Genomic DNA, 27,760 nt, shown 5'->3' with positions numbered 1-27,760 from the left:
ACATCCCGCGTATAGGAGACCAGGTTGTCCCGGTTCTCCTATATGCGGATGACGCAGTGCTTCTGGCCCGCACTGGAGTAGGGTTGCAAAAGTTGCTGGATGCCTTCGGAGATTTTATGCAAAAACTGGATCTTAAAATAAATGCGAAAAAATCTCAGGTCCTGATTGCGGGGAAGGGAAGGCAGAAATCCAGGGTTAAAACTTTCTTTTGTTGTGGAGATGTGGTAAACAGGGTCTCAACATTCCCCTATTTAGGGGTTGTTTTTGATGAAAAGGGCACTTGGAACCCTCAAATTAATAGCCGGAGTGTGGCATTTGCTAGGACAGTTTCGGGAGTTAGCGGCTTCGTTAAAAGACTAGGGGCCAGACCAGTTGTAGCCCTACTAAAAGTTTACGAGGCAAAATGTTTAGCTGTCGCAACGTATGGTTGCCAGATATGGGGCTACACCAACCATAATAAAATACAGCTTATTGAAAATAAGTTCCTACGAGACACCCTTTCTGTCCCACAGTCCACTCCGACTTTCTCTACACACACGGAAGTGGGGATTGGTTTTGTGACAGATCTGATTAGAATGGCTCCTCTCCTTTATTGGCTCAAGATTTGGCTGAACAAAGAAATTACTTTCAACCATGCAATATTAAATAACTGTTTAAAACTGGATAATGTAAATAAAATATCATGGTTAGCATACATAAAATCTGGGTTCCAAAAGATAGGTCGCGAGGCCCTCTTCCGATCGCCAGAAACTATCACGAAGAAGGATCTTGCAATGACCAAAACTGCCCTTGAGACCTTATTTTCCTTAGAACGTGAGGAGCTAGAAATGACAAAGCCAACAGTTAGAGCCAATTATGCCCTGATCAGTTCCCCTGGTCCTGAACCATATCTGATTGTTGTGAACGCCTCATACCATCGGTTCCTCCTAATCAGATTTAGGTTTAACTTGGTGCACTTCTCTCTGGGCTTTTTTAAAACCTGGTGCACTGTGGATCGTGCAGAACCCTGCAAATGTGATAATAGTTCGAGACAGGACACTCTACATTTTTTAATGTTCTGTAGTCTATACAAGGATTGCAGGAGGAAGTTTTTGCTGCCGATATTGAGGGAGCGGGGTTTTAGACAGGTCAGGCCAGCACTTGTATATTTATTGCAACTAAGTACTCCACGAATTATGTTTCACGTCGCAAGCTTCTTGGTCGCAGCTATGCGCATTAGGAAAAAAATTGTTTTCCCATTGCAGGTTTTAAATTAGATCATTTTTAACATTTTACGTACAAATTTTATAACTGTAGTTTTTACATTATTTATATTTGAATATGAAATAGGTCATATTATGATCGGGATTCATGGTATGAATTGTGTGTTTTATTCAAAGTTTTTTAATTGTGTTTGTTAGGATTGTACGTGTCTTTTATGATATTAATTTATCGAATAAAGGAATTTTGACTGACTGACTGAGGTTATTGTTTGGATTAACATTTTACTTAAATGTTTAAAATGGACAAAAGACGGGTTATTTAGGCACGGCAATGAGATGGCGTAACCGTTGTGTTGGGTGGCGGAAGACGCTGGCTCTCTATAGGGAGATGTCAGATAGAGGACGAGCTTAGTCAATGCTGCAGTTGCTGGTCATGGAGAAAGTCTTTTGGGCCATGAACGTTGACTATTCCATAGCTGCCCGGTTGTACTGGCAGCAAGTGCGCTAGATTGGGTGAGTCCACTAGGAATAGTTGCGGCCAGACCAAACAACTCTCAAGCCAGTTGGTAGCAAGGCTGTTAAATGGTTCAAAAGCTGAGAGAACCCACCCTACTACCCAGAATTGTACTTAAATGCCTGGGGAGCAGTAGACACACAAACAGCACAAATGTTGCTGTGCACTCCGGCTTTGCTGCTTGTCGATCTTCCATACGTGATTGGGGTACTTGTGACTCGAAGAATGAACTCTTGGGCTATGATAGCATAACCAAGGTTGGGAATTGTTTTGTGTGCAGGCGAACTAAGGACTTTGGAAACTCTTAAGGAAAGAGCAAGGCATTCTGCCAAACCAGTTCCTAACCTACGGAGCAGGTTTTAGAATCAGACCGGTGAAATGGGGACAACATGCAATGGAGCCTCAGACACACACGAAGTAATGAATCTCCTTTTTAGGTCTTGCGCCTAGCGTTGCAGTGCATTGCTCGCGCAGCACAAGACTTCTTGTAGGGGCTTCTGAAAGCTGACTACATGCTCGTGCGTGTGGTCAGCTTTCGTTACAGGGCTACTGGCAGGGCCGGACCTGGGTACCAAAACCGGCCCTGGCAAAGTGCTCGGCCGCCCCCTCCCCTCCCTCGCGGGGGGGGGGGTGTTGGGGGTGCCGCCGAGCTCTTAGCCCGGGCCGTTTTCGGCCGATTTTGTTACAGGGCCGATTTTGCAGCTATGCTGCAAAACCGGCCCTTTAACAAAAACGGCCCCCAGGGGCCCAAACCCGGCCCCCACCCGTGCGGCACACCGGGGGATTGCCCGGTGCCCGCTACGGCCAGTCCGGCCCTGGCTATTGGGCTTTGCTTGCGTCTTTCTGAGCAAGACAGCACGCAATTGGGCAAAGGCGGGTGCATGTCCCACCTTTGCTCCGCCCACAGCCTATTGGTGTCGGTTACCCGCACAGGCCACATCTGTTTTCAATTATCGTGCCCAGACACGGGCGCAATAATTGAAAACAGATTGCTCGCTGTGGCGCGCGCGTGCGCCCACCACTCCCGGGCTTGTTTATCGTTATTGCGAGACTCATGTTTTTGTGGTTATTTAACTCTCAAATGGCACTGTGTAACTCGAGGTGAATTTAGTAAGTCCTTGATTTGTCTAACTATGAATGCTAAGATTTTTAAAGCCATACAGTCTACTGTAAAAAATAAAACTATACAGTTTAGAAGATGCAGAACTGGCTATGTGACTTGACAATTACATAGTGTCTTTATACAATAACCACAAAACGCGGAGGTGAAGCACACAACTGCACTGTCTTGCAGTTAGGTTCGCGCTATAGAAATAGTTCCCACACATAAAATGTATATCCTTATGCATACATGCCAACATTTTAGGACAGAGATGTGGGAGTTTTAAAATAACAAGCATTTGCAATGCAATAGGTCGCGCATTTACGCAAGTTTGAGCTATTGACATTGCAAATAACAATGCCTTTTATTTTTGTTTTCATTTTTGAAACATAAATAAAAGGCATTGTCATTTATAATGGCAATAGCTTAAACTTGCGTAAATGCGAGACCTGTTGCATTGCAAATGCTTGTTACAGTAGGGAACAACCGAAAGTTAGTGACATGGCTCTACAAAAACCTCGTCTCCATGGATAACCAAAGTATAGCGAGGTCGAGAGAGGATTGGGAGAATGCGCTAGGCAGAGAATTGCATGATGGTGAATGGAAGAGGGCCTGCGAACATGCTCTTAAAGTGACACGAAAAGGTTCAGATACACACAGCTAAATGATTTTCACTGAACATATCTGAGACCCCAAATAATGAGTAGAATAACAGGATATAACAGGCTGGCCTGTCCCATTTGTGCTGATTCAGAGGGAGATTTTCTCCACCTAGATTGGGAATGCCTGAGTGTGTCTGGGTTCTAGGGTAGAGTAACCAACGGCACTCTTCGAGCGCCCCCTCAACATGGCAGGCTTAATGGGAACTGATCATTGTTTACTTGGTTTATTCACTGGTCTCAAAAGAAAGAAAGTTGGAAATAGATATCTTGACCGATGAATTCCGCTTGCCCAGTTGTGGGATGAGGTAAGGGCTGCGCTTGGAGGTGTGGAGGAAAATGAAACCCTACGAAGATGACGTACACCAAGCTGGAGTGAGAAATTGCTGGACCTACAGAACGTCTGTTGACTTTTGCACTTCCGAGATGAGTTGGGCAGTTTAGCAACATAATCAACCCTAATTTTAAAAGTGCAACTGTTAAACTCTGCCCACGAGAAAGAGCTGCCTTAACATAAGCTCCACCAGATCAAGTTGGACATAAAAGCACCGACACCCCCAAAGACCGCTTTTTTAAGTGCTAGTTTGTTTTCCAGGACTGACATATATACTTTAAATCAAATATAAAGTAAGCACAAAAGCTAAATGTTGTAACTCAGTATTACTGCTATATGTCAAAACTAATGAGCTTGAAATAAAATTAAAATCTGTGCGCTTATTTTTTCCCCTTCCTTTTGTTCGAGTGTGAGCACATTAGTGGACCTGCTTTGCGCAATCTGAGTCAAGTTATTGGGCGATACTGCTGGCATTTATTATTTGCATTTTTAATAATCTCACAGGTTAAAATTGATTTCATGCCTGCTCTTTGAATCCAAGTAAACGCTATGAAATGTTTATGTAACTGCTTTTCCATTGATTATTTATTGATGATGCATATCGTGACCATTGAATATCTATCATCACTCATTGCACACCTACTTGCCTCTTGCGATCTCAAGTTGCCAATCCTTTTACTACTTTTCAGAAAAGCTAATTTTCCTAGAACTCTGGGTTTTCACTTGAAGTTGTTTTGACATTTTTACATTAACTAGACCAATTCACTGCTTGTCTTTTTCTGGTTCCCTTGGCTCAGCCGGTGTCCTCTGCAGCGCCTGAATCTGGGACAAGTATGGTCACATTAGCAGGTTTCTCTGTTTAAGTCCCTACCTCTTATCATCTGCGAATATTGTACTTCCATGATTTTATTGATGGACAATTGCTGCCTCGTCTGTCCTTTGCGTTGCTGCTGATCCGATGTGTTCTCTTCTCTTTCAGCTGAGTGCTAATGTCCTGATATTTCTGTGCACCAACATTATTGGGATTTGCACCCACTACCCGGCGGAGGTGTCACAGCGTCAAGCATTCCAAGAGACTCGAGGCTACATCCAGGCCAGGCTGCATCTTCAGAGGGAGAACCAACAGCAGGTACTGTTTAGGGCAGGTGGCGCAAACAGCGGCAACTGGTAGAGGGAAAAGAGAGGAAGCTGCAGAGCAGTCACAAATGAAGGAAATACCCACTCACCAGTAAGGGTGAAGCAGGGCTGCAGCAAAGGGCGAGAACATTAGCTTTGGTCTCACTCAGGTTTTCCTGAGGTTAAAAGTGTAGGATTTTAGGACCCTGCCGGTGAATGAGGGCACTTGGGTAGTTTGGTAATGGTTTAGACGATAAAAGCAAAGCCTCTGACGGTGATACTTGAGTGTGCTGGGGAGTGTTGGAGAAGATGTTGGGAGAAGCTGTACCAGGCCCATTCTACCGCCCATTCTCTCTCGCCTCCTAGGAGCGCCTCCTCCTTTCGGTGCTGCCCCAGCATGTGGCCATGGAGATGAAGGAAGACATTAACACCAAGAAGGAAGATATGATGTTCCATAAAATCTACATCCAGAAGCACGACAATGTCAGGTGAGAATGACTTTGCCGGCTGCTGACACTTGCGGTGCAGGCGCCTGTTGTAGTCATAGGCTATTGAGACATTTAATGTTGCTGCCTCGGGTGGTTTGAAAAATCTGTTGAAAAATGGTCACTACCTAAAAAGCTTTTTTGGCAGCGTCTACGAATGATCTGATAGTTCGCATATGCGAATGGTTTTTAACACTGTCAATTTTGCGTCATATTTGGGTTTCTGGGACATCCACAACCATTTAAAAAAAAAAATGTAATTATGTTCACCTACAAACCGCATATTACAACGTTGAACAATAAATTACGAGTTTCCAGGGAATGAATGCTCGATTATTGTGTTTTGAAAAAGGGAGGAGGGACTGCGCTCAAAGTTCATAGTCCATTTTGGCTTTGCAGATTGCTCCCTTTTAGTGACTTGATTTTTGATCCCCAATTGGAAATGTTCCCTCTGGACAGGGATCTGCTGGTCACACTTGGCACAAGGTAGTTGTTTCTAATCGATCGTCGGATCAGACTGCCTAAATGGCTACATTTTTTATCATCAGTATTGCATTCCCTATAATTTGACCTGCTTGTGGTGCATGTTGGTATTTTTCCATGTTCATATATTCATGGTTTCCTTAAAGGGACAAGTCTTATTTGAATCTTTCAGACTAGCTTCAAGTGAACTGTTGCAAGCTTCCTAACAAGGCGATGATCCGTGTTTCACCAACACCTTTTATTATCAGTGTGGGTAAATGGAAACTCCTCATTTAGCATCTAAGTTTTTTTCAATCTTTGAGGCTGCTGTCATTAAAGGCCAATTGTTTATTCGCTTCTCTGGAGTGAGAAAAGGTAGAGCGGTGATGAACCAGATGATCTGAGAGTGGGTCGTGCTCTGCACCAAATAGTTCTATAAATGGAATCTCAAGAGGTAAATAATCATTAAAAGAGGTAGAGAAGCTACCTCTGAGCTCCTGAGACTGTGGGCAATGACCTGACCTTCTCTTATTTTAATAGGGAGTATTTTTGAGGGAATTCCCTTCATACATTTACTAAACCGCAAACAGTTCTTCCTAAAATCTGTTATGAGAAGCGAGTCTTTTTCTGTAAGTGTTCAATGTTTTTTGTGTGTATTTTGCTCGTCATATTACTTGGACTCTCCTCCTGACATGGTTGTTGCTCTAGGAACATTTCTCTGTGATGACTCTGCAGGAACAAATATTTATGAGAAAAACAAGATTACATACCTTCACTGGTGCGCTGTCTTCTAAGGAAATATTTGTTCTTTGCCAAAGATTTTTCCAATTGTTTACTTCAAGTGGACTCCACAGTTTGTTCTGCCCCGATGGAGAAATTAAGCAGAACTGAAGGCCTGGGCAATGGTTTGATGGCACCACTGTATCAGTGATTCCCCATGGGGTCTACTGAAGCAGCATGGCATGGCTCCAGGTGAGTGAATTCCTAACAACATTCAGATCCATTCTGACTCCTGGAGAAGAAGAATCGCTGAGAAGGTGGGTGATTCGATTCTTAAGAAAAGCTTGAAGTTAAGTAACTTATTCACTCCTTGTTTTTTGTTTTGTTCGTTGAATATAGCTTATCATTTAGTGAGGGACGTTGTTTATGTATCCGTTAGTGAAGATGATTCTTAGAAGATGGGAGAGGATACTCTTGTGTTTCTCTGCACTATCCCAGGACCCAAGTGTTGCTTTGTGTAAACGTATGGGACATTTGCTGTATAGCTGGCGTGGGAATTGTTTTTCTTTAAATGTTTGGTTTAAAGGTGCTTTAACTTGTATGGTAGGTGAGATACATGATTCAGTTCATCAATGAGTTTTGGTCTTTTCATATGCATATGGCTGACTTTAGAACTCAACCTACATTTTTTACTGCGGAGATATCAGATTTTCATGTAAAGCAGATCTTTATTTGCAAATATTTTCTGAACTCTTGTTACACTGAAATGGTTGTTAAAACTGCTAGACTTGCAATCAGCCTCTCCCATCTTCAAATCCCAAAAGCTGCACTGATTTTGTTTGACATTTGGTTTGTCTGTGTGCGTGAGTAATTGACTTACTTGTGCTTCCCTTGCCCAAAGCACACAGGTTCAGAGGCTGAAATTCTTTTGTGGACTTTGCCCATAATCAGATTTCAGGCCTGAGCGCCATTGAAAGCTAAAGTCAGGTTCACCCGAGTCGACTGCTGGATATTAGCTTAAGCTCATGCCTGGGTTGCCCATTATCGCTAATGGAGATATCCACCCAATCTTACTTTGTTCTTACCCTTCCAGTGTTGCTTGAACCTCGGATCTGAGTCAGTAAGTGATCCCACGGATCTCCTTCATTCTAGCAAGAAGAATAGTGATATTGCTTCAGACGTCTATGAGAGAGAATATCTTTCAAAGCATGATTTTAAGACACGGCCTACTAGTGAGGTATGACTCATCCATTCATTCACCCCAAAAAAACTCTCCCTTTCTGGCTAGTTGCTTGCTTCTTGCAGCCTTCTCGGTCTTGACATTCCCAGTACATGGTATGCTGACTCAAAAGTACCATTGTCTCTGCCAACAGGAGCCACTTACAATTTACTGACACTGATGGATCAAGATAATCATTAGATGGATTTACGTTGGATGCAGACTTCATAGATCGGAGGTGGATTGTTCTCCACTCTCCTATTAGCTTCCCATATGACGGTGGAGAACTGCTAACCTCACAGAGCAAATTTCTTAAGATCTTGAATATTATGTGTAGAGAGCGTGACTATTTTTAACTCTTCTTTTTACCCATACCTACATCTCATTTGCCAGTTTCTAAAGCATGAATCTTAGAGGTCCAAAAGCTGTCCGGTTCAGGCATACTCTGCAAAAAGAGCACAAAATGGTTACCGTGTCTTGGGCTCTCTGGAACAAGGGAACTGGTTGTATGGATGGATCGACGAGGTGCTATCACTAATGGGCCCGCTTGCGCTTTCCACTGAGTTTCTCTGGTTAGTGTTTTTGGGCTTCAACTCTGCCTCAAGAGTTTTCAGCAATGTCCTCAGGTCATTAAGTAGGATTCTTGAGTGCAAAGAGAATGCATAGCTATCTCCTCCACGAATGATTGGCTGCAAGAGTTTGAAGGAAGTGGCCCGATTAGGGTCACTCTGGACACTCACGACCACCTCTATGCCTTCCCAATAAATGAAGAGTCGGTCAGACAGTAGAGAATACAAACCAGTTTGTTTAATGCAAAGTACGCTGCAGCGGAGCCCAGTCTGACCCCCGTCTACACAGTAACACAAAATATATATTTCCAACATGTCTATAGTCCCGCCTAAACTGGAATTTTCCAGCTCAGGCCATGGTGAACAAAGAAGGCACACAAAGATGGGCTATGGCACAGGCTGGGAACATGCCATCTCGACCCCTAGGCCACTCGGCTGGTGCCTACCATTCTAAGATGTGGGAACAGGTCTCTCTAACAACAAAGGTATGCAACAATAGAGGGTACATTCATTAGTGCAGCGAAGCCTCAACCTTGAGAAGTACAAGGGGTGGGCTTTCTGCTTAGGCAATCATTATGAGACAGAAGTTCGATCCTAATTACAGAACAAGATGGCGGCAATAAAGATTGCACCATGAATACTAACTTAACACGGAGTAGAGCTTGAAAGTAGCAAAGGGAGCATTTAGAGGCTGTGCATCACGGAAACAACATTTCAAATCTAACAAGTTCCCTCGTCATGGAATTCATGTCTTCAGCTGTGAAATCCTGAGCTTCCTATTAAACTCTAGTTTACTTTGAATTTGAATTACGAACACAAAAGAAAAGGTGATAGGAGGAATGCTTGCAGTAAGTCTAACCACTGGCAATCGCTCGGGGTAGCATTCCAAACCATATTTCCGTTGCTCACCATGCCACATCAGTTTAGACGCAGCCATATGCAAGTCAGTCTTGACCCTGTGCCTCATGGGAACAGCCCAGCCCGAACTGCCAGGCCATGTTCTCCCTGAACCAGAGCACAAGCAAGAATGTTATGTGCTGAGGAATTTACATTTTGGGCACTGCTCTTTCGAATTATTTCGGCTACTTCTTGCAAGATTTTTCTTCTGCTACATTTTTTTCTAAATCTTCATTACAGATACAAACTTGTGTGTGTGTTCCTTTCTAGCTGGCCCAGGTGTGGCTTGTATGGATTTGTGCCTTCTTGTGGATTCTTGACTTTTTGTGGCTTCTCTATGGTCTATTTTTAAAAGTGAAAAAAGGCTACAATAACATGTAGAGCTCTCCGGCTCAGAGAGAGGTTATGACTTGATTCTAGCCTCTTTAGATAGACTGCTGCCCCTTCGTTGAAGTCTTTGTCGACTTAAAGGGCCCCGAAATAAGTTCTTGAAATATCTTGTGTATGGAGGGTTATGACATCGACCTCTTTGAAAGTGTTGCCAACAAACGTCCTGTCTACCATTGGCCCATTTAACAAGCATTTACAATGCAATGGTCTCGGCATTGTTAAAGTTAGAGCTATTGGCATTGCTCATGACATTCTTTTTGTTTATGTTTTGTTTTTAAAACATTTAAAGAAATGGCATTGTTATTTACAATGTCAATAGCTTAATCTCTCTCAAATGCGAGACCTATTGCATTTGCAACCACACACAGAGCCACCCACACAGAGCCACTCACATAGAGCAACCCACACACAAATAGAGCCGCCCAGAGCCACCTACACACACAGTTACCCACACAGACAGACCCACCACGCATAGAGCCACCTACAAAAAAAACACCCACACACAGAGCCACACACACAGAGCCACCCACACACACACAGACCCTCCACAACACACACAGAGCCACCCGCACACACAGAGCCACCCACACACAGAGCCACCCACACACACATAGCCACCCCCCCCACACACAGAGCCACCCCCACACACACAGAGCCACCCCCACACACACAGAGCCACCCCCACACACAGAGCCACACAGTAACCTCAAAATGTAACACATATTTACTTTTTGCTGGATCAACTGACAAACCCCTCAACAGGCTATTTTTACAATGCCCGTCCTACTGATAACAGACTATTGACATACATAAGAGTTGCAGGCAGTGGGCTTGTGGAAGAGGGCAGACCATGTCTAATATCAATAGTTCAATTTGGAAAGTGCGGTTGGATTGTCACAGCTGTCTGCTTTAATGTGTCTACTGTCCGTCTTAGAGCCTGCCAAGCTCAGAGAAGTAATAGGATGTACGTGGTCAGGTAGGGATCTAAAATTGTCTGTCACAATCTCATGGTTTGATCCCATTCTAGTACTTGTAATCAGTGCTTGAAATGAAAAATAGAAGTGCAGGTAACGAGAGTACCTGCTTGTTTCTGAGAAGTGCAGGTACTCTCAAATTAAAAAGTAATACATTTCTCTTGATACGTGCCTGGACTCCTCCCTCCCCCCTCACCCACACACACTCCACAAATAAAAAAATGCCGGTATTCAGTACCGGGCAGTACTGGTCCATTTATACCACTGCCTGTAATGTTGATTCTTCTCTATAAACCTATGGACAGTTGGTTACAACAAGTCCCGTCCCCAAAGTAAAAAAGTTTTTTTTTTAAACGGTTTAACTAAAGCGGCTCTCATTGCGAAAACTCGTGTTACTGCACCTTTTGACACTCCGTATGGACTCACCATATGGTAGCCATGTTTACAGGGGAATTTGCTTCCTGCAAAGATACTCCGTCTGTGAACTTGGCTGGTGCTGCTGCCCATTGGAGGGATTCCTTGGACTTTCACTCCAGCTTTCTTGAAATTAATACCGCGCCTCGCGGCCCCCGCTTCGCGGGTGCCGCTCGAGGGACCGGGACTCTGCTGCTGTCACTTGGGGCATTGTTGGTGTGCTGACCCTGCAAGAACCGGCGTATTCAGGACTGCGAGGACCAGGGTGCTGTGCACGAAGCAGATCAGCCGCACCTGGTCCTCTTCCTGACTCCTCCCCCAACACCTTAAACAGGCGGTGTAGCCCCCGCATCGTGGGCTCCGTCTGTGAACTTGGCTGGTGCTGCTGCCCATTGGAGGGATTCCTTGGACTTTCACTCCAGCTTTCTTGAAATTAATACCGCGCCTCGCGGCCCCCGCTTCGCGGGAGCCGCTCGAGGGACCGGGACTCTGCTGCTGTCACTTGGGGCATTGTTGGTGTGCTGACCCTGCAAGAACCGGCGTATTCAGGACTGCGAGGACCAGGGTGCTGTGCACGAAGCAGATCAGCCGCACCTGGTCCTCTTCCTGACTCCTCCCCCAACACCGTTGCCCTCCATTATATGTACGTCTCCCTGCCTACACGCGCTAGCGGGACGCGCGCGGGTCTCGGCACGGGGCTAAGACCGGGCAAAGAGCGGGCCCTCTGAGGCCCTCAGAGGCACGAGGAGACCGAGGTGACCGGACCGGGGGAATTTCCTCTTCCTGCCAGCAAACGTAAGTCTGGTCCCAGAGAACTGCATTAATCATCATGGCTGAGACTTTTTCCACAAACACGCCCATAATCACTGGTGGTACAAACAAAGGTACATTGGTCGATTATTTTATTAAGGCTGCTGCGGCTAATGGAAAGGAGACTATGCTAGCTGAACGAAGGGCCGAGCGACGCCGGTCCATAGAATGTATAAAAAACAGGATGCCTATAGATTAGTCGCTTCCTATTACCCCTTTTGAGCTAAATCCCCCTACTTTTACTCAGGAGGCACTAGCCACTGACAATGTTCCTGTATTGCTCAGAGACCTAGAATCTGAGTTTGATAATTCTAAAAGTTTGCATGATTCCGCTGATTTGCTCCCTTCCAGCACTATTATTAAGGAAATTGATACGATTACCATCCCTTCTCAATCCAAGGTTAAAGCCACTATCAAGAAGGTGGGGAGGGTTGCGGCGCCTAAAGCTCCAAGGCCCCCTCCCACCAAAAGAAGAAAGAGGCTAGGCGATCTGCCAAGGGATAAGATTAACCACTCAGACTTTGGCAAAGGATCCATACATACCTCAGAAAAAATATCCTTGCCAAAGGTAACACTTCCTTTACCTATAGTAAACACCATAACCACAAGACCTTCCACCCTCATCGAACCCTCCTCTTCGGACCCGATCTGTCCCCCGCTGTGTCTACCTAATGAAGGTCCGATCCCAGCCCCTCTCGAGGGCATCGAGCAATTGATAAGGTCATTTGCTCTACCCATAATCGAAAGATTAAAAAATATAGAGCAACGCTTAGGGGATCTAGAAATGGCCATTACTAAATATGCGGGGGTACCCAAAGAGCATGCATATTCAGTTTTGCCCCCCCCTGTGGCACTAGTCTCATCCCCTATTCATACTAGGAAAAACGAAAGGGCTGGTCTTGATAGCCAGTCTTTGGCCAAATCTTCCAATATAGCCCACCATTACCAAGTACAAAATGATGCGGGTGAATCGATAAAGGAAGTACCAGACCCTACTCTAGGAATAATTCCAATTGATAGGGGTGGGAATCATCCCCTAGTTAGGGCAAGAGACCGAACAAGGCACCAAGTTGACTTACCCCCAGAGGCAGTCCCATACGTAGTAGTGCTCACGAGAGTCCCGATTCTGGAAAAGGGTAAAAAAGAAGGCTTCCATGAGCTTAAAAATAAAACCATGCATTGGCTCATGTTAAACAGACCCCTTCCCTTCAATGTCAACGGGGAGATTTTACATGTTCGGAGACTTCCCTGGCTAGGCTGTAGAAATAAGGATATTGAGGGGGACATAATCATTATTAATTTTAGAGACCCTAGAGCAGTCACCCACATTCTCGACTATCCTTTGGGTAACACTAGTGGGTCCATTAATCCCCGTGAATTGTTATATTTTTATCCAAGACCTCCAGTCTTATCGAATGCATACTCTAGGGCCCCAGCACGAATGCCGTCATATCCCTTTGCATTCCCTGTACCCACTGATAACCACTGCCACACTTATGCACCCACTTCTGCGGTTCACGAAAATGCACTAGATTGGGTTACAGTGCTCCCCGGGAGCTACCGATATGGCCCAAGGAGGGCGAACTATAGATTGCCATTTACCCCTCTGGAAGTCGCAAATATATTCGATGGCCTATCACACATTGATGACTGCGATTGACAGAGGAGTTTCCTTAACAAAGGGCCCAATACTGCGGAGCTTCAGGTTGTGGATACTGATCTGACTCCCCCACCGCAGATTTCTTTTCCGCAAAAATCCACTCCTTTCGGGTTAGTTCTATCTTTGCCTGACCCCTCCGCAGTGCCTCACGAACACACTTTCGTGTCTGTGGAGGAATTAGATACGTATCCCCCACGGCCCGTACTAGGGGCGGAGAGGGAAAATGCGGTGGGTGGGGGTTTGCCAAATCCGATCCACTCGACACAGGTTGTCCCAGCCAGGGAACGCTCTGGTATCGGGGTTCGCGCCCCTCCAGTTCCAGCACAAAGTATTCCCGATGAGATTGTTATAAGTACAGATACGGTTTTGAGGTCAATAGAAATTCTATCTTGGAACATTGCTGGGTTGCCCAACAAGTTAGATTGTAGTGAATGGGCAACCTTTATAAAGAAACATGATATATGCATGTTCCAGGAGACGTGGGCTAGAGAAAACTATTGTTACCCTGGGTTTGCAACTTTTAATGTTCTAGCCAGATGGGGAGGGAAGGGCCGTCCGTCCGGGGGTTTGGCAATATGGATTGGCTCCCACCTTGGCTGCAAGGCCGAGATTCTAGAAACCAACTCAGTCGATATCCTGTGTGTGGTCTTACGCTGGCCCACTGGAATGGGCCTGACTCTGGTAAATGTATATTCCAGACCGGTCGGAGTCGCGGGCACCTCAGAGACAATGGAGGCCCTGGTGACATTCCTTGACTCCCTCTCAGGTTCAACAACGCTCCTGGTTGGAGGTGACTTCAATATTCAGTACGAACCACTCCCGAATCACCTGGATGGGCTTAGCAGTGAGGAGGATGATCTCTGGGATATTCCAAGTATTGCGGGTCCGCCAGTTAGGTCATCCTCACCACTCCTACTCCAAGTAATAACAATGACCCTTGCAAACTCACTTAGAGCTTGCAATGGCAGGTTCAAAGGGGACACACCTCCGCAACCAACCTTTAATAGACCAGGCCAGGAGTCCCGGATAGACTACATAATGATCAAACTTCAGGACTGGAAACTAGTCTTAGATTTTAAAATAGCCCCAAGGTTCGACAGTGACCATAATGGCCTGATTCTCTCTTTGGCTGTTGATGGTTTTCTTAATGTTGCTGTCCCAGAAAATAGAGTAAGCGCCCCAAGTCTAACCTTATCTAGCAATAGGCGAAGAATAAGGTGGGACAAGATCCTAGAGAAACCAAACTGTATCAGGACCATCTATGAGCTGGTAGCATCAGCCCTCGAAAAGGTGGGAAGACTCCTCCCACTATTGCCCTCGCCTGACGGGTGCATTTCCCTTGGGGACATTCATCAGACCCTGTGTAGCAATCTTGCCGAGGTATTGAACCCTGTGGTTCGGGACAGGAAAGTGAGGAGAGAAAGAGCCTCATGGTTCAACGCCAGCTGCAGGAAAGCCAAGGCAGACCTTCTCCGGGCATTTAAAAATAAGGAGGCTTTATCGGTAATTAGGGAAAAGCGGGCTGCTTATAAGCTCCTTCTTGAAAATGCCAAAATAGACTGGGACTGGGAGAACTGGTCAAATGTCAACCGCACTCAAAACCAGAGACTCAAGGAAATTCTGGCAAATAGTCAAACATGGCTCAGTTGAGCCTGTTCTGGCTACAGAGGGAAACATCGCTCCTGAAGTGTGGGAGGAACATTTTTCATTGCTCTACAGTGCGGCTGGGCTGGACCATTTAGGAACCCAGGATGGGGCATTAGCCGCCCTAACCACTGATAACTCTTCCGAGATGGGAGATTTTAATTTGGAGGAATTGGAAATGGCAATTACTCGCCTTTCCTCGGGAAAAGCGCCAGGTCTTGATAAGATTCCGGGCAATCTTTTAAAGCATGCGGTCAGAATCTGGGCCCCCTACCTTTTGGTTCTCTTTAACGCCATCGTACATGGTATGGCGGTTCCCCCCACTTGGCTCGGGGCGGAGATCGTGCCTATCTTTAAAAGGGGCTCGCCTTTAATCCCGGCAAATTACAGACCGATCAGTCTGATAGACGTCCCTCAGAAGCTTTTTGCAAGGCTTCTGTTGGATCGCCTCTTGGACTGGATCGAAGACGGGTATATTTTGAGCCCCCTCCAGGCTGGGTTTCGGCAAAAGACTTCCACCATAGACCAGGTCTTTAGACTGTCCCTTTTATACTGGAAAACAATACAGCTGGAGTGTGGCAGCCTCTATACTGTATTTGTGGATCTAAGGGCAGCCTTCGACCTGGTACCACGTGGTAAGCTGTAGGAAGTGTTGGCTAGAGCGGGGGTGCCTGGTGATCTTTTGACAATGATCATCCGCCTCCACACCAACACCTATGCTCAAGTGAGGTGTGGTAGGCATGGCGCCCTATCAAACAAGTTCCCCGTTGACAGAGGGGTAAGACAGGGGTGTGTACTCGCACCGACCCTGTTTTGCCTCTTTGTCAACGGGGTTATCGATCACCTCAATAGGGTCCCCAATTCCGACGTCCCAAAGCTGGCGGGAAGGAGGGTTCCGGCAATTATGTTTGCGGATGATACCCTCCTTCTCTCCAAGTCGCCGATGGGAATCCAGCGTGTGCTGGACGGCTTTGGGGACTTTTGTGGAGAGCACGGATTGGAGATTAATACTCTAAAGACTAAATTTATGGCCTTCAATCCGCCACCCAGGTTCCACCGTATCCCACGCATAGGGAACAACACGCTAGAACGAGTCAACACCTTTGAATATCTTGGTGTAACCCTTAATGAGGAATTGGGGTGGGGTCCGCACCAGGAGAAAGCAAGGCTGAAACTAGCGCAACATGTGGGTGGGATACTAAGGATGGTGGGGAAGAATAGGTCGACCCTCAAACCCATAGGCCCCCCGCTCCACATCTACAGGGTGCAAGCCAGAGGAGCCGTAATCTATGGCAGCGAATTGTGGGGTCACAAAGTCTTGGCTAGTCTGACTAAAGAGGAGAATAGGTTTCTTAGGTGCCTAGTAGCCCTTCCTCAAAGTACACCTTTAATGCCACTAAGACTTGACCTAGGCATCAGACCCCTGGAAGAAGAAGTGGCGCTTCGCCCACTGATTTACTGGCGTAGATTATGGGCTGTACCTGAATTGATCCATTATAGACAAGGTTTGCAGGAAGTCCTTAGTCTTCCAAATTCGGGGAACATTGCCTGGTTTAAATTTGTAAGGAACAATCTGGTGGGCCTAGGTCTCGATGCTCTTTGGAACGACCCCCTGGATGCTTGCCCCAGGCTTCCCAAAAAGGTCTTAACCAAATTGTATTATAATTCTAAGGTTCCTACATTCTGACCTTCTATAACCCTAGGGTCTCTAACGCACCAATTCCTTTGTATTAAAAATGCCTACAGCTTTGAATTAATCCTGGACAATATTTACCCTGTACTAATTAGGAAGCTTTACCTACAATGGAGGCATGGGTCCCTGCCAGTACGTGCACTTACTAGTCACTGGTCTGTGTCTGCACCCAGTACTTGCCCGGCATGCAGAGTATGCAATGAAACTGAGCTGCACATCATATTTTTTTGTCCGGGCTATAGTGAGGCGCGCAGAAAATGGATCACTCCCGTTTGTAGGAATTTGGGCTTTACCAGGTGCCACGAAGCCTTCAGAATTCTTAAGAGTGAAATGGCTGCTTACATTGTGTTTGCTGTGGCCAAATTTCTGGGGGCTTTCTGGCACAAGAGAAAGCGGTACCTGAAAATGCAAACCTGATTAATTTTGTACTGGGTTAAATTGTACTTGATTCTATGTAATTAGCAGATATATCGCTCTCCTGGTGTTCTAATGTTCCAACCTTTTTTAACACTTTTTAACTATCCAATGTATGATTTTAAATGTATTTATATTTCTATTTTATGTACCTTTTATGGAGAGATTCTCCGAAATAAAGTTCTTTTGACTTGACTTGACTTGACTTTCGTTTTAGAGTGCAATAGATGTAAACAGAAACTACAACTCCCAGAAGGCACCAAGATAAAAAAAAAAGTCTAGCGCTTGCAGTACGTCGTCACCATAAGGCTGAAAAGCGATCCATATCTGGACTCTGATGTGGTTCGTGCAATAAACACACTCATAAAACATATATAGTTCTTGCGAAAGTTTACTTAAGGCATGGAGTCTCCACCCCGCTCCCTGCCCCGGCCGCCCTCTCGGCGGCGCGCGCCGGAGCCTTACCGTAGCTGCGGCTCTGCGCCCTCCGCTCGCACCGGCCGAAGGGGAAGCGCTCGAAGGCCCTGCGGAAGAGGCACTGCTGCGCGCGGCTCGGGGTCCGGTTCGCCGCCATGGAGCCGCGGCCTCCGCAGACTCGGAGGCGAGAGGCGGCCGTTGGGGGGCGGAGGGAAGGGGCGGGTTTCTGTCCTCCGATGTAAAAAAGCCAACTGTCACGCCTCGGTCCCACCCACATCTGGGCGAAAGGGCTTTCATGGCAGCTATGAAAGAAAACAACGCACCTTTGCTACAGATGCGAGAGCTGTAGGGCGATCACTTTTCACGTGTTCCGCTTGCCTCGCTTTTTTTTACTCAGACACTGCTGGATCTGAAGAGCATTGTTAAAATGCGGCCAAGCCCATTAATGGCGGATTCGTGGTCGGACTGCATAGGAGAAAAGCGTGCAGGGGCACTCGCAAATGGAAATACTGGGCACCGAGTGTGGGTGCAGGCCAATGACACCGAAAAGGGTGAGGGAGGGGCACACCAAAGCAGTCCACAGGAAATCTGGCCTAGGGCTGTAGTTCAGTGACCTCCATAGGTGGAGCGTACGGAAGTTACAGGTTTTCCACCGTTCCCAGTCCCGCCGCGCACGAAACGGCCGAACCTTCGGATGAAAAAAACAAAAAAAAACAAACGCGCCCACCAGCGAAAAAAAGGGCCGGGCTGCGCTAATTAGAAAAGTTGCAAAAAACACGCCCCCGAAACCGAAAAGGACGGGGCCTGTTCGGAGTGACCGAGCTCTTCTCCAATGGCTGGCCAGCATTTAAGAGGCCAGCCAATGGAGAAGAGGGGAGAAGAGAGGCGGGTTCAAACCACTCTTCTCCGAGTCATTATGTCTCGCGAGCGAGACTGCGCAAGCGCAGGACTCGCTAGCCGAGACCTAAAAACTGCTTCATTCAGTGCTCTAACAGCTCCCCCACCCCCAATAGACTGCCTCATTCTCGAAGAGTTTTTAGGACTAGTGGTCCCTGTGGTACCAATAATAAAGAAGAGATTTTTTTTTATTTTAGGAAACCTCTTGGTATTGCTAAATGTTTAGATCACAAAGGATTTTTTAAAAAATTAAATGGGGATCAGTGGGGTGAAAAAGTGCTCAAACTTAGCGAAATATATGTGCAAATTACAAAATATGAAGTATCATCAATTCTATACACAGCCCGTAAAACGTAGCACAATTAGGACGACCATATACTCAAAAAAAACAAGCGCTACCCCTCCCCAACTCTCTCTCGCACCCACCGTTATCACATGCTTTCTGCATCCTGCTGGAAGGACGGCTCTGGCACTATCTGGATGTTCTGAAATGATTGCTCCTGGACTCATGTTTGTACCGACCAAGCCATGAAGGTATTACTATTAGGCCTATGTTGAGAAGAATGATGGTGCAGTTCAAGTGTTTATAGTAAAATGCACGCATGCAATGCAATGATCATGGTCAAAGAGATCCGCTGAAGCATGTATCTGGAGACTCACACCGCCTTCGGAGTGCAAGTACAGCAGTCGCCTTCATTCTTGATATGCGGTACGAGGGCACACACATGACATTGGATAACCCGCACATGAGACTAAAGTTAGTAATGGGTATGTGGGTTAGCGGGCAAGTGGTGCTGAGATAATGCAAGCATCACGACATAGCATTTTCAGAGAGAAGTGCAATAGTCCTGTCCCTCTCCTGGTAATCTTTACTCCCTTTAAACCCATTCTAGCGCCCTGAGTAGACTATCGTTGAGAGAAGCGCAACATGTTTTTGCAGATGATCTTCCATAGCTTTAAATGTCTAACCCTCCCTTCACCATCAGACTTTGTCATCTGCATGCCTGTTACCTGACGTTGAACATGGAATCTGAACATTCCTTGGGGGAAGCTCCGTTGTTGAACTTTGAGGCATCCTTGCCGTTTTGCGAACAGGCTAAAACTGAAGCACAGAGTTCTAAAAAAAAAACAAAAAACTCGGGAGTGTACCAGAAATATTTGTGAAACTAGAAAGAATGGATGTTCAAAGCTAATCGAGTCCCCGAGAAATGTCTGTCCTGGGAAAACTGTTAAACAACTATTTCACCGCCGCTTTTGGTTCATTGCAGTTGTACGCGGGGGGTGTGACTGTCTTTATTCCTTTTTCCCCCACAGCATCCTATTTGCAGACATCGAAGGATTCACTAGCTTGGCCTCGCAGTGCACCGCCCAGGAGCTGGTCATGACACTCAACGAGCTCTTTGCACGCTTCGATAAACTGGCGTCGGTAGGTGGGATTATGGGTAGCAGCCGCCCTATGTGTGTGTGTGTGGGAAAGCACAGTTCATTCAGGCAGGCGCGCGCGCGTCCGTGTGTGTGTGTGCGCGCGCGCCGCCTGGGCAGTCTCGAGGCCTGAGGTTGTTTTGCATCTGTTCCTTAAAGTGCACATTGCTCACAAAGTAAAAGGTGTGGTGCCTATTTATAGGTCGCGCTGAGGGTGAACGCAGCTGTCAGAGGCACAGATGCTGGATGAGTTGATTGCGCCTGTTTTTGTTGTTTTATTTTTGTGCTTCAATTTGTGTGTTTTTGTTGTTTGTTTTATTTTTGTCTTCATGCATATGGTGATGGTGTATTTAGGCATCCAGTTTTGTGTGTTCATGTGTGTTGTCCTTGTATGTGTTTTGCGCGTCCATCATCCATGTAGCTTAGTACTGAGATTTTGTGGCTGTTATTTTCCAGTCTGCAAGTGTTTTTTGTTGTGTTTTTTTGGTTACTGCATGTCGTCTTATTTAACAACGTCATAACGACGTTGTTATCCGAATCGGCAGAACCGAGTTCTAACACGTTCTGATTCTGCATATTCCAGGAGAATCACTGCCTGCGAATAAAAATCCTGGGAGATTGTTACTACTGTGTGTCAGGCCTTCCGGAGGCGCGAGCAGACCATGCTCACTGCTGTGTGGAGATGGGAGTCGACATGATTGAGGCCATCTCGTAAGTACAGATTCCATTGACCCTTGCAGGACTAACCTGGTTCACTCCACAGCTGTCTTACTAAACCCCCCATGGACCTTACCGTTTCCCTTGAAGCTCTTTTCGACCTCTGCCTGTGCACTCTTTTCTGATTTCTACTCCAGCCAGCCCTCTGCTCCCCAGACATGCCTGACCCTTGCTCCCTGACCCTTGCTCCCCAGACGTGCCTGACGCTTGCTCCCCAGACGTGCCTGACGCTTGCTCCCCAGAAGTGCCTGACGCTTGCTCCCCAGACGTGCCTGACGCTTGCTCCCCAGACGTGCCTGACGCTTGCTCCCCAGACGTGCCTGACGCTTGCTCCCCAGACGTGCCTGACGCTTGCTCCCCAGACGTGCCTGACGCTTGCTCCCCAGACGTGCCTGACGCTTGCTCCCCAGACGTGCCTGACGCTTGCTCCCCAGACGTGCCTGACGCTTGCTCCCCAGACGTGCCTGACGCTTGCTCCCCCAGACGTGCCTGACGCTTGCTCCCCCAGACGTGCCTGACGCTTGCTCCCCCAGACGTGCCTGACGCTTGCTCCCCCAGACGTGCCTGACCCTTGCCCCCAGACGTGCCTGACCCTTGCCCCCCAGACGTGCCTGACCCTTGCCCCCCAGACGTGCCTGACCCTGCCCCCGAGAAGCGCCTGACCCTTGCCCCCAGACGTGCCTGACCCTTGCCCCCCAGACGTGCCTGACCCCTGCCCCTCAGACGTTCCTGGCCTTCTTAGCGTTGTCTGTGGAAAAGGACCGAGCGATGAGGTTCGTTTTGTATGGGGAATCTCTCTTTTCTCTAAGGGGATAATGATAATGGTTGATTAATTCCAGAAACATTGCAACATTCGGTTATTGTTGTGAGTTATGTCCACATCCAAGCTACATTCTGTGACAAACCACTGCACCGGCCTGAGCATTATACACAGTCCATAAGCATTTTTTAAACATGCCATTGCTTCAACGGGGCAGAGTTACTCTTAGAACTTGCGTGTGGCTGCTGCTGTGTAGTAGAGTAATGGCAACTCGAGCTCGTGGTCACAGTTCATGAGGTAAAGGTGGGTGTCCCAATTCGATGATCTGATGACTGACCGCAAGCTGGCCACGTTTCTTGCTTAGGCAAAGGCAGCAGCATTATCTAAGCCAGAAACCCAGGAGATGGGCAGGTGAGAACCCAGACATAGGTATATGCGATAAAGGAATGGCACATGAAGCGGGTGTGTTGCGTGTGTGTGCTTAAAGACAGAAAGGAATAGGATGCTTCTGAATAGAAGTCCATGCAAGTGTCCACTACACTACACTGCGATGCGGTTTAAGTAGGCATCACAGTAAATCAGTGGCCAGAAGACCAACTTCCAACATCTCATCTCCATCCTTGAAGCCTCACAGTTGGCAACATTCTGGCTGACCCTACATATTAATCTCTGCGACGCAGGCGTGACATGTGAAGGACATGGCCTAAATTGGCACGGCCTACAGATCCATTAATGTGAGCTGTGACTGGCTCCAAACAAGCCCATCCAGCTACCCCTAGGCATAAACTCAGAATGCAAATTACTACTTCTGCCCCACTAGCAATCCAGAGGCATTGACCTGGCGTGTGGGTAACCTTGATATAGTGCGAACTGACCTCACCTCGTGGCACAGCAACAGACTGTGGCTCGCCCTGTCAAGGTGTTTGAGTCATGTTCCTGACATACACCCTGCATCATCCCAACTGGCCTTTCAGAGGCACTGACTTAACTGGACTGAATCCATTCCAGGCCTTCCATGGGCAGAGCTACTGGCGTGGCATTTGACCGACCAGACACTGGCCCTGGTGGTGGCGCCTCAGAGCCTTGAACATGTCATTTTATCAGCTCCGACCAGAAAAAAAACCCACTTAGAGCCATTAGAAATGCCGGCTGTTTGCTGACCATACCAGCTCTCAGAGGTAAAACTGCTTCATTTAGACTTGATGTCCTCCAACTATGTCTGGCCTGTGAAGGACTTCAAGATCAGCATAGCCTTTAGCCGAATCTGCCCCAGACGTGCATGTATTGTTTCCCCCCCTCATGAGAACTTTACAACAGGATGTTTACATATTTCACATGAAACTCAGACAGGCAGAGGACATTGGATATATATATATATATTTATATTTTAGGATCCAGCATGTATTAAACAAGTATTTGCAATGCAATAGATCTCGCATTTGCGCGAGTTTCAGCTATTGGCATTGTAAATGACAATGCCTTTTATTTATGTTTGAAAAATCAAAACATAAATAGAAGGCTTTGTCATTTGCAATGCAAATAGCTCAAACTTGCGTAAATGGGAGACCTATTGCATTGCAAATGCTGCTTTTCACTCGCTTAGATTGCCCCTAAGCCCCGCCCCCTCATGCGAGGGAGGAAGGATGCCAATAGAGGAGACGAGCGCGGACTGGCTGAGGGAGTGGGCAGCGCAGAAGCTGAAGCATGTTGATGGCAGCAGCTGATCCTGGTTCAGTGCTTTGTCCGTGAAGGGGGCGACGCACTTATTATGAAAGTAAAAAAATGAAACCTCAGTATTAAAGTTTCAAATAAATAAATAAATAATAAACAGAGTGCGGTGTTCCTGAAGCGGGTGCCACACTCAGCATGCAGATACAAAGAAAAGCAGCCGCCATTGTCTCCATCAGTGTCAATAAACAAATTAGTGCTAACGCACTTATAATGCAGACCGTGTAACAAGCCAAGTAAAAGGTCGGGTCGTTATGAGCGGTAACAAATGCAGACAAGGCGGTACAAAGGAGGGACTAACAAGCCTATTTACGAATCAGCGGCCAGCATTTAGGAAGGACAATGACACAAGCCAATGACAAATATGGGCGGAGAGTGGGCAGGGCTTCCACTACACACTCTATTACAGCATGCCTCGCAGAGCGAGCAGGGCGTGTGTGCTGCTGCTAGGCTTGACCTAATAAACGGTGCACAGTCTCTCACTGCGTACGGGCGTGGGAGGTCAGGTGAAAGGGGAAATATCTGACTTCAGGGTGTAATGTTAATTAAAGCTGGTCTTGTTGGCTGGAACACCTAAACTTAGTATGGGGCTCTGAAAAGAGAGAAGAATTGTAATAAACAGGAAATTGTGCATGTTACTGTCAAAGCATTATTTCTTCATGGTGCCCCACTTGAGCTGCTGTATGACTATTCTAAGCATTCTTGGGATGGAACAAAATAATATTGATTACACTCAATTTGATTTGTAGCCGTTTTAAAGCTAATTTGCGTTTTTGACTCACTTTTTTTTGCCTGCTTTGCCTTTTCCCTCCTTTTATTCACTTTTCACCAAAGCACGCTCTAAAACCGCTTCAGCAGCTTGGTACATAGTCCAAAGTTTTTAGATCCTGTCGTTCTGTTAGTTTCTTGTATAGATATATGTCCTTCCTTCCCTGTATACCTATTTTATATAGGTTTCCTTAGCATAGAATTAATATTTATTTGTATAAATCCTTCATTGGTTGATCTAGTATTTGTTTGATCAGGTGTCTTCGTAGAGGCCTGCGCTTTTTAAAGGTCTCTTACCTTCTATGTCCTTCAAGTAAAGAAATAAAATTCAGGATTAGATAGTATGACCCCTTTGAAATGGAATGGTGCGGGGCGGCAGGGTGCTAGAGACCCACTTTCACCGCCTTCAAAGCACTTGAAATGTGTTACTGAATTTAGTGTGTGTGCGAGTGGGCTGTAGAGGACAACGTCTCCCAAATTTTGCTGAAATAGTCTCCTCCATTGTATGTTTAGCACTGTGCAGTAATGGCCTTGGCAACGGCTCTCCGCCGTTTGGTGTAAACGACTGTGTCCCATTGGTCCTCAATATATTCTTTCCCAGTTAGGTGTCTGGGCGCCGTGCCCAATGCTCCCTTATGTTTTTTTTGTCTTTACGTTAATATCTTGCACATTCACATGGCTCTGAGGTCTCTTCGGAGCCCGGGTGCAAAATGGAGAGGATTGAGTAGTGAATATTGAGAGTAAGAGATCTTCATGCACCTTCCCAACTTCAAGGTGAGTTCCAGAAGGAAAATATTTGGATACATAGAGGTTGCCCAAAACTAATTTGCCCGATTTATTTTGTGTGGAAGCATCATCTGATGAATATCAAGCAGACAATTAAACTTAGCAAAAGGTCTGGTACATGTGGTGTTGGTGATTGTTGACGATGTAGGATTGAGTAGAGAATTGTTTTTTTCTCTCCACCATGGATGGCCGTTTTGAGGCCCACTCTGCCTTTCCATCTCTGTTCTCTATCCCATGCTCCTCTCAGGCAAAATGTCATAAGTGAACCCTCCCCTGTTTGGTTACGCATCACTGCACATCCCTACTTTTCCCTATCAATGCTTCTGGAGATGCTGCTTCTCTGTTGGTTGTTTATTCTCCTGTTAGATAATAATGGCCCTGCAGGTAAGCACGTCATGGCATCTGATGTTGTCTCACCCTTCTGCAGGCTCGTGCGAGAAGTAACCGGGGTCAACGTGAACATGCGTGTGGGAATCCATAGTGGCCGTGTTCACTGTGGGGTTCTTGGGCTACGCAAGTGGCAGTTTGATGTTTGGTCAAATGATGTCACACTGGCCAATCAAATGGAGGCTGGCGGCAAAGCCGGGTGAGTGAACCCCATAACAATCTCTCTTTGTGCAGGAGAAGTAGGACTTATAGTGATATCATTTCCTTGTCCAGAAAGAAGGGAAAAATATGATCTGATTCCTGCCTTGTAGGGCAGTAGGATATGGGACGGTGGGAGGAGGTAGATGGACTCCGATGTACTGTCAAGCGCTAAGAATAGATTTTGCTTATAGGCTGCTGTTTACCTGTGCCAAGATGCACCACGTGATGCCATTCCTTTACTGCATGTGGAATTCTGGTGATGCTGTAGAGATTTCCTGGGGATTGGTTGTATTATGACAATGCACCATGTGATGTCATCTCCTAGTCCCTTGTGGTGTTATAGGATACATCATCTGATGCTGTGCGCAGGAACTTATGATAATGTGGTGAGGCACCATGTGATGTCATATCTGGGTCCCTTGTGTTATTTTAATGATACCATCCTGTTGATCTGGGATTGGCTCCCTTCATCTGAAAAGACCCTTTAGTTAATTGATGTGCGCCAGGCTCCAGGCCACCCCAGTATGCTTGTAGTTCTCCAAGCCCTAGACCTTAAATGACTTTATGGCGATAGACTTTGCTGGGTGTCTCATGGTATTGGGTTGATGTTGTGTGCCAGGACACACCTGGTACTGTGGTGAATCATGAGGGCGTGGCCCCCTTGTGATGTTGTTATGCAGCACTCCCTGATCCCCCTTGTTGCATCGTTGTGCATACTGCTTCATCCCCCTTGTGGTAATCTTGTGTGCCATATCCTTGAGACATGTGGTGTTCTGCACCATACCCTGGGTCACTGTTGGTATTGTAGTGCCATATGCACTTCATGATATTGGTGTGCAACATTTTCTGGTCCCTTGTAATAAAATTGCACTCCATTCCAGTTGTGCTATAGGTAGATGTATGTCACATGACACTGATGGGATTGTTGGGCACCATGTCTGAACCTTGCCATGGTGTTAGTGCAGTGCACCATACACTTATCACCCCATAGTATTGTTGTGTCCCGCCCCCAAACTACCCTGCAGGTTTCGCAATGCACTATATGGTAGCCTTTTGATGGTCTTACTACCCTCCCTCCCTCATAGTATTGTTGCACAGCATTCCCTTTGTGAGTCATCGACTTGTGCCGTCAATGTTTGCCTGGTTCTTCTACAGGAGGATACACATAACAAGGGCCACTCTGCAGTATCTGAATGGAGATTATGAGGTTGAGCCTGGGCATGGAGGAGAAAGGAACGCCTATCTCAAGGAGCACAACATTGAGACTTTCCTCATCGTAGGGTGCAGCCAGAAACGAGTGAGTCCCCCATGGTAGTGAGCGGGGTGTTACACCTGGGACTTCTGATTCCAGCACTGGGAATCAGGCTGCCATTCTCTGATGTGTTTTGTCTTTGTCTCGGCTCATAGAAAGAAGAAAAGGCTCTGATCGCCAAACAGCAGCGTGCCCGGGCCAATTCCAACGAAGGACTGGTACCACGCTGGGTACCAGAACGCTCCTTCTCGCGCACCAAGGACTCCAAAGCATTCCGGCAGATGGTAACTTTCTGAGCTTAAGGAGGGGAGAAATTATACCGGTATGGAGGTGGTGTTTTGGATGTGGGCAAAGGGGAGTCTGAAGCAAACAGCAGGTGATGTGTCTCTGAGACTGTGCAAGGGAGAGTCTAGGCTAGCCTGCAGGTAGAGTATCTGGGCGTAGGATAACCTGAACCAACTGGTTGGTGGTGTGTCTGAGAGAATTTGAATTAGCTGGTAGATGGTGTGTATGTGCTTCTAGGAACATCTGAACAAGGTGAGGTAAACTGGATTGGAGAGCAGGACCAATTGGCAGTTGTTGTCTTCTATTTGGGTCGTGGAAATGGTGAATAGGATTCAGACTGGCAAGGGCTAGGGAGGCAGCCTTTACCTCGCAGCTCGAACCACGCTGTGCCTTAACAACGTGGTCCGAACCACAAATGCGTCTTTACAATGCACTCTTTTACCACGCAAGTCGTTAAAACGGCTTGCCTTACGGAAAGCGTTGGTGGACTGATGTTGAACTTTAAGTCCATCACTTTCCTGACCGTTGCACAGACTGGAGCTGCAGTGACAGTGAAGGCGGAGAGATGCATAGGCACATGCAAGGTTGTGTTGATAGAGGAGATATCAAAGGAGATTTGGATTTCTATTAACAATAAAGCAGCCCAATCTAGTCTTTTCTGGTGAATCACTTTGTAGCTTAATCATTTAGGTAATTAAGAGGGACAACGGTTAGCAGAGTTTATTTTTCTATCTTGGCAAACCCATGAGCACGGTTAGTGCACTGGTTCAGTCAGATTTAGTTCTGTAGTGTTGTAATATGTTATTCACATGATAATATGTCATTGGCAAATTAAAAATCTTCACCCATAGAACATTCGGAT

General features: G+C 46.6%; 1 protein-coding gene across 1 annotated transcript in view; it reads left to right on the top strand.

The window, feature by feature from the left end:
• ADCY6 (adenylate cyclase 6) overlaps window positions 1-27,760 on the top strand; it is a 400,482-nt gene that overhangs the window by 197,293 nt on the left and 175,429 nt on the right. Inside the window, exons 4-10 of the mRNA XM_085600393.1 lie at window positions 4,791-4,940; window positions 5,294-5,415; window positions 19,907-20,018; window positions 20,598-20,725; window positions 25,201-25,359; window positions 26,517-26,658; window positions 26,769-26,897. Of these exons, the coding sequence (XP_085456519.1) occupies window positions 4,791-4,940; window positions 5,294-5,415; window positions 19,907-20,018; window positions 20,598-20,725; window positions 25,201-25,359; window positions 26,517-26,658; window positions 26,769-26,897 (942 nt within the window). The remainder of the gene's footprint in view (window positions 1-4,790; window positions 4,941-5,293; window positions 5,416-19,906; window positions 20,019-20,597; window positions 20,726-25,200; window positions 25,360-26,516; window positions 26,659-26,768; window positions 26,898-27,760) is intronic.

This window comes from Triturus cristatus, chromosome 4_2 (assembly GCF_964204655.1).
Source record: "Triturus cristatus chromosome 4_2, aTriCri1.1, whole genome shotgun sequence".
NCBI classification, from domain to species: domain Eukaryota; kingdom Metazoa; phylum Chordata; class Amphibia; order Caudata; family Salamandridae; genus Triturus; species Triturus cristatus.
The sequence above is the reverse complement of the archived record's forward strand: the minus strand, read 5'-3'. Positions and strand labels throughout refer to the sequence as shown.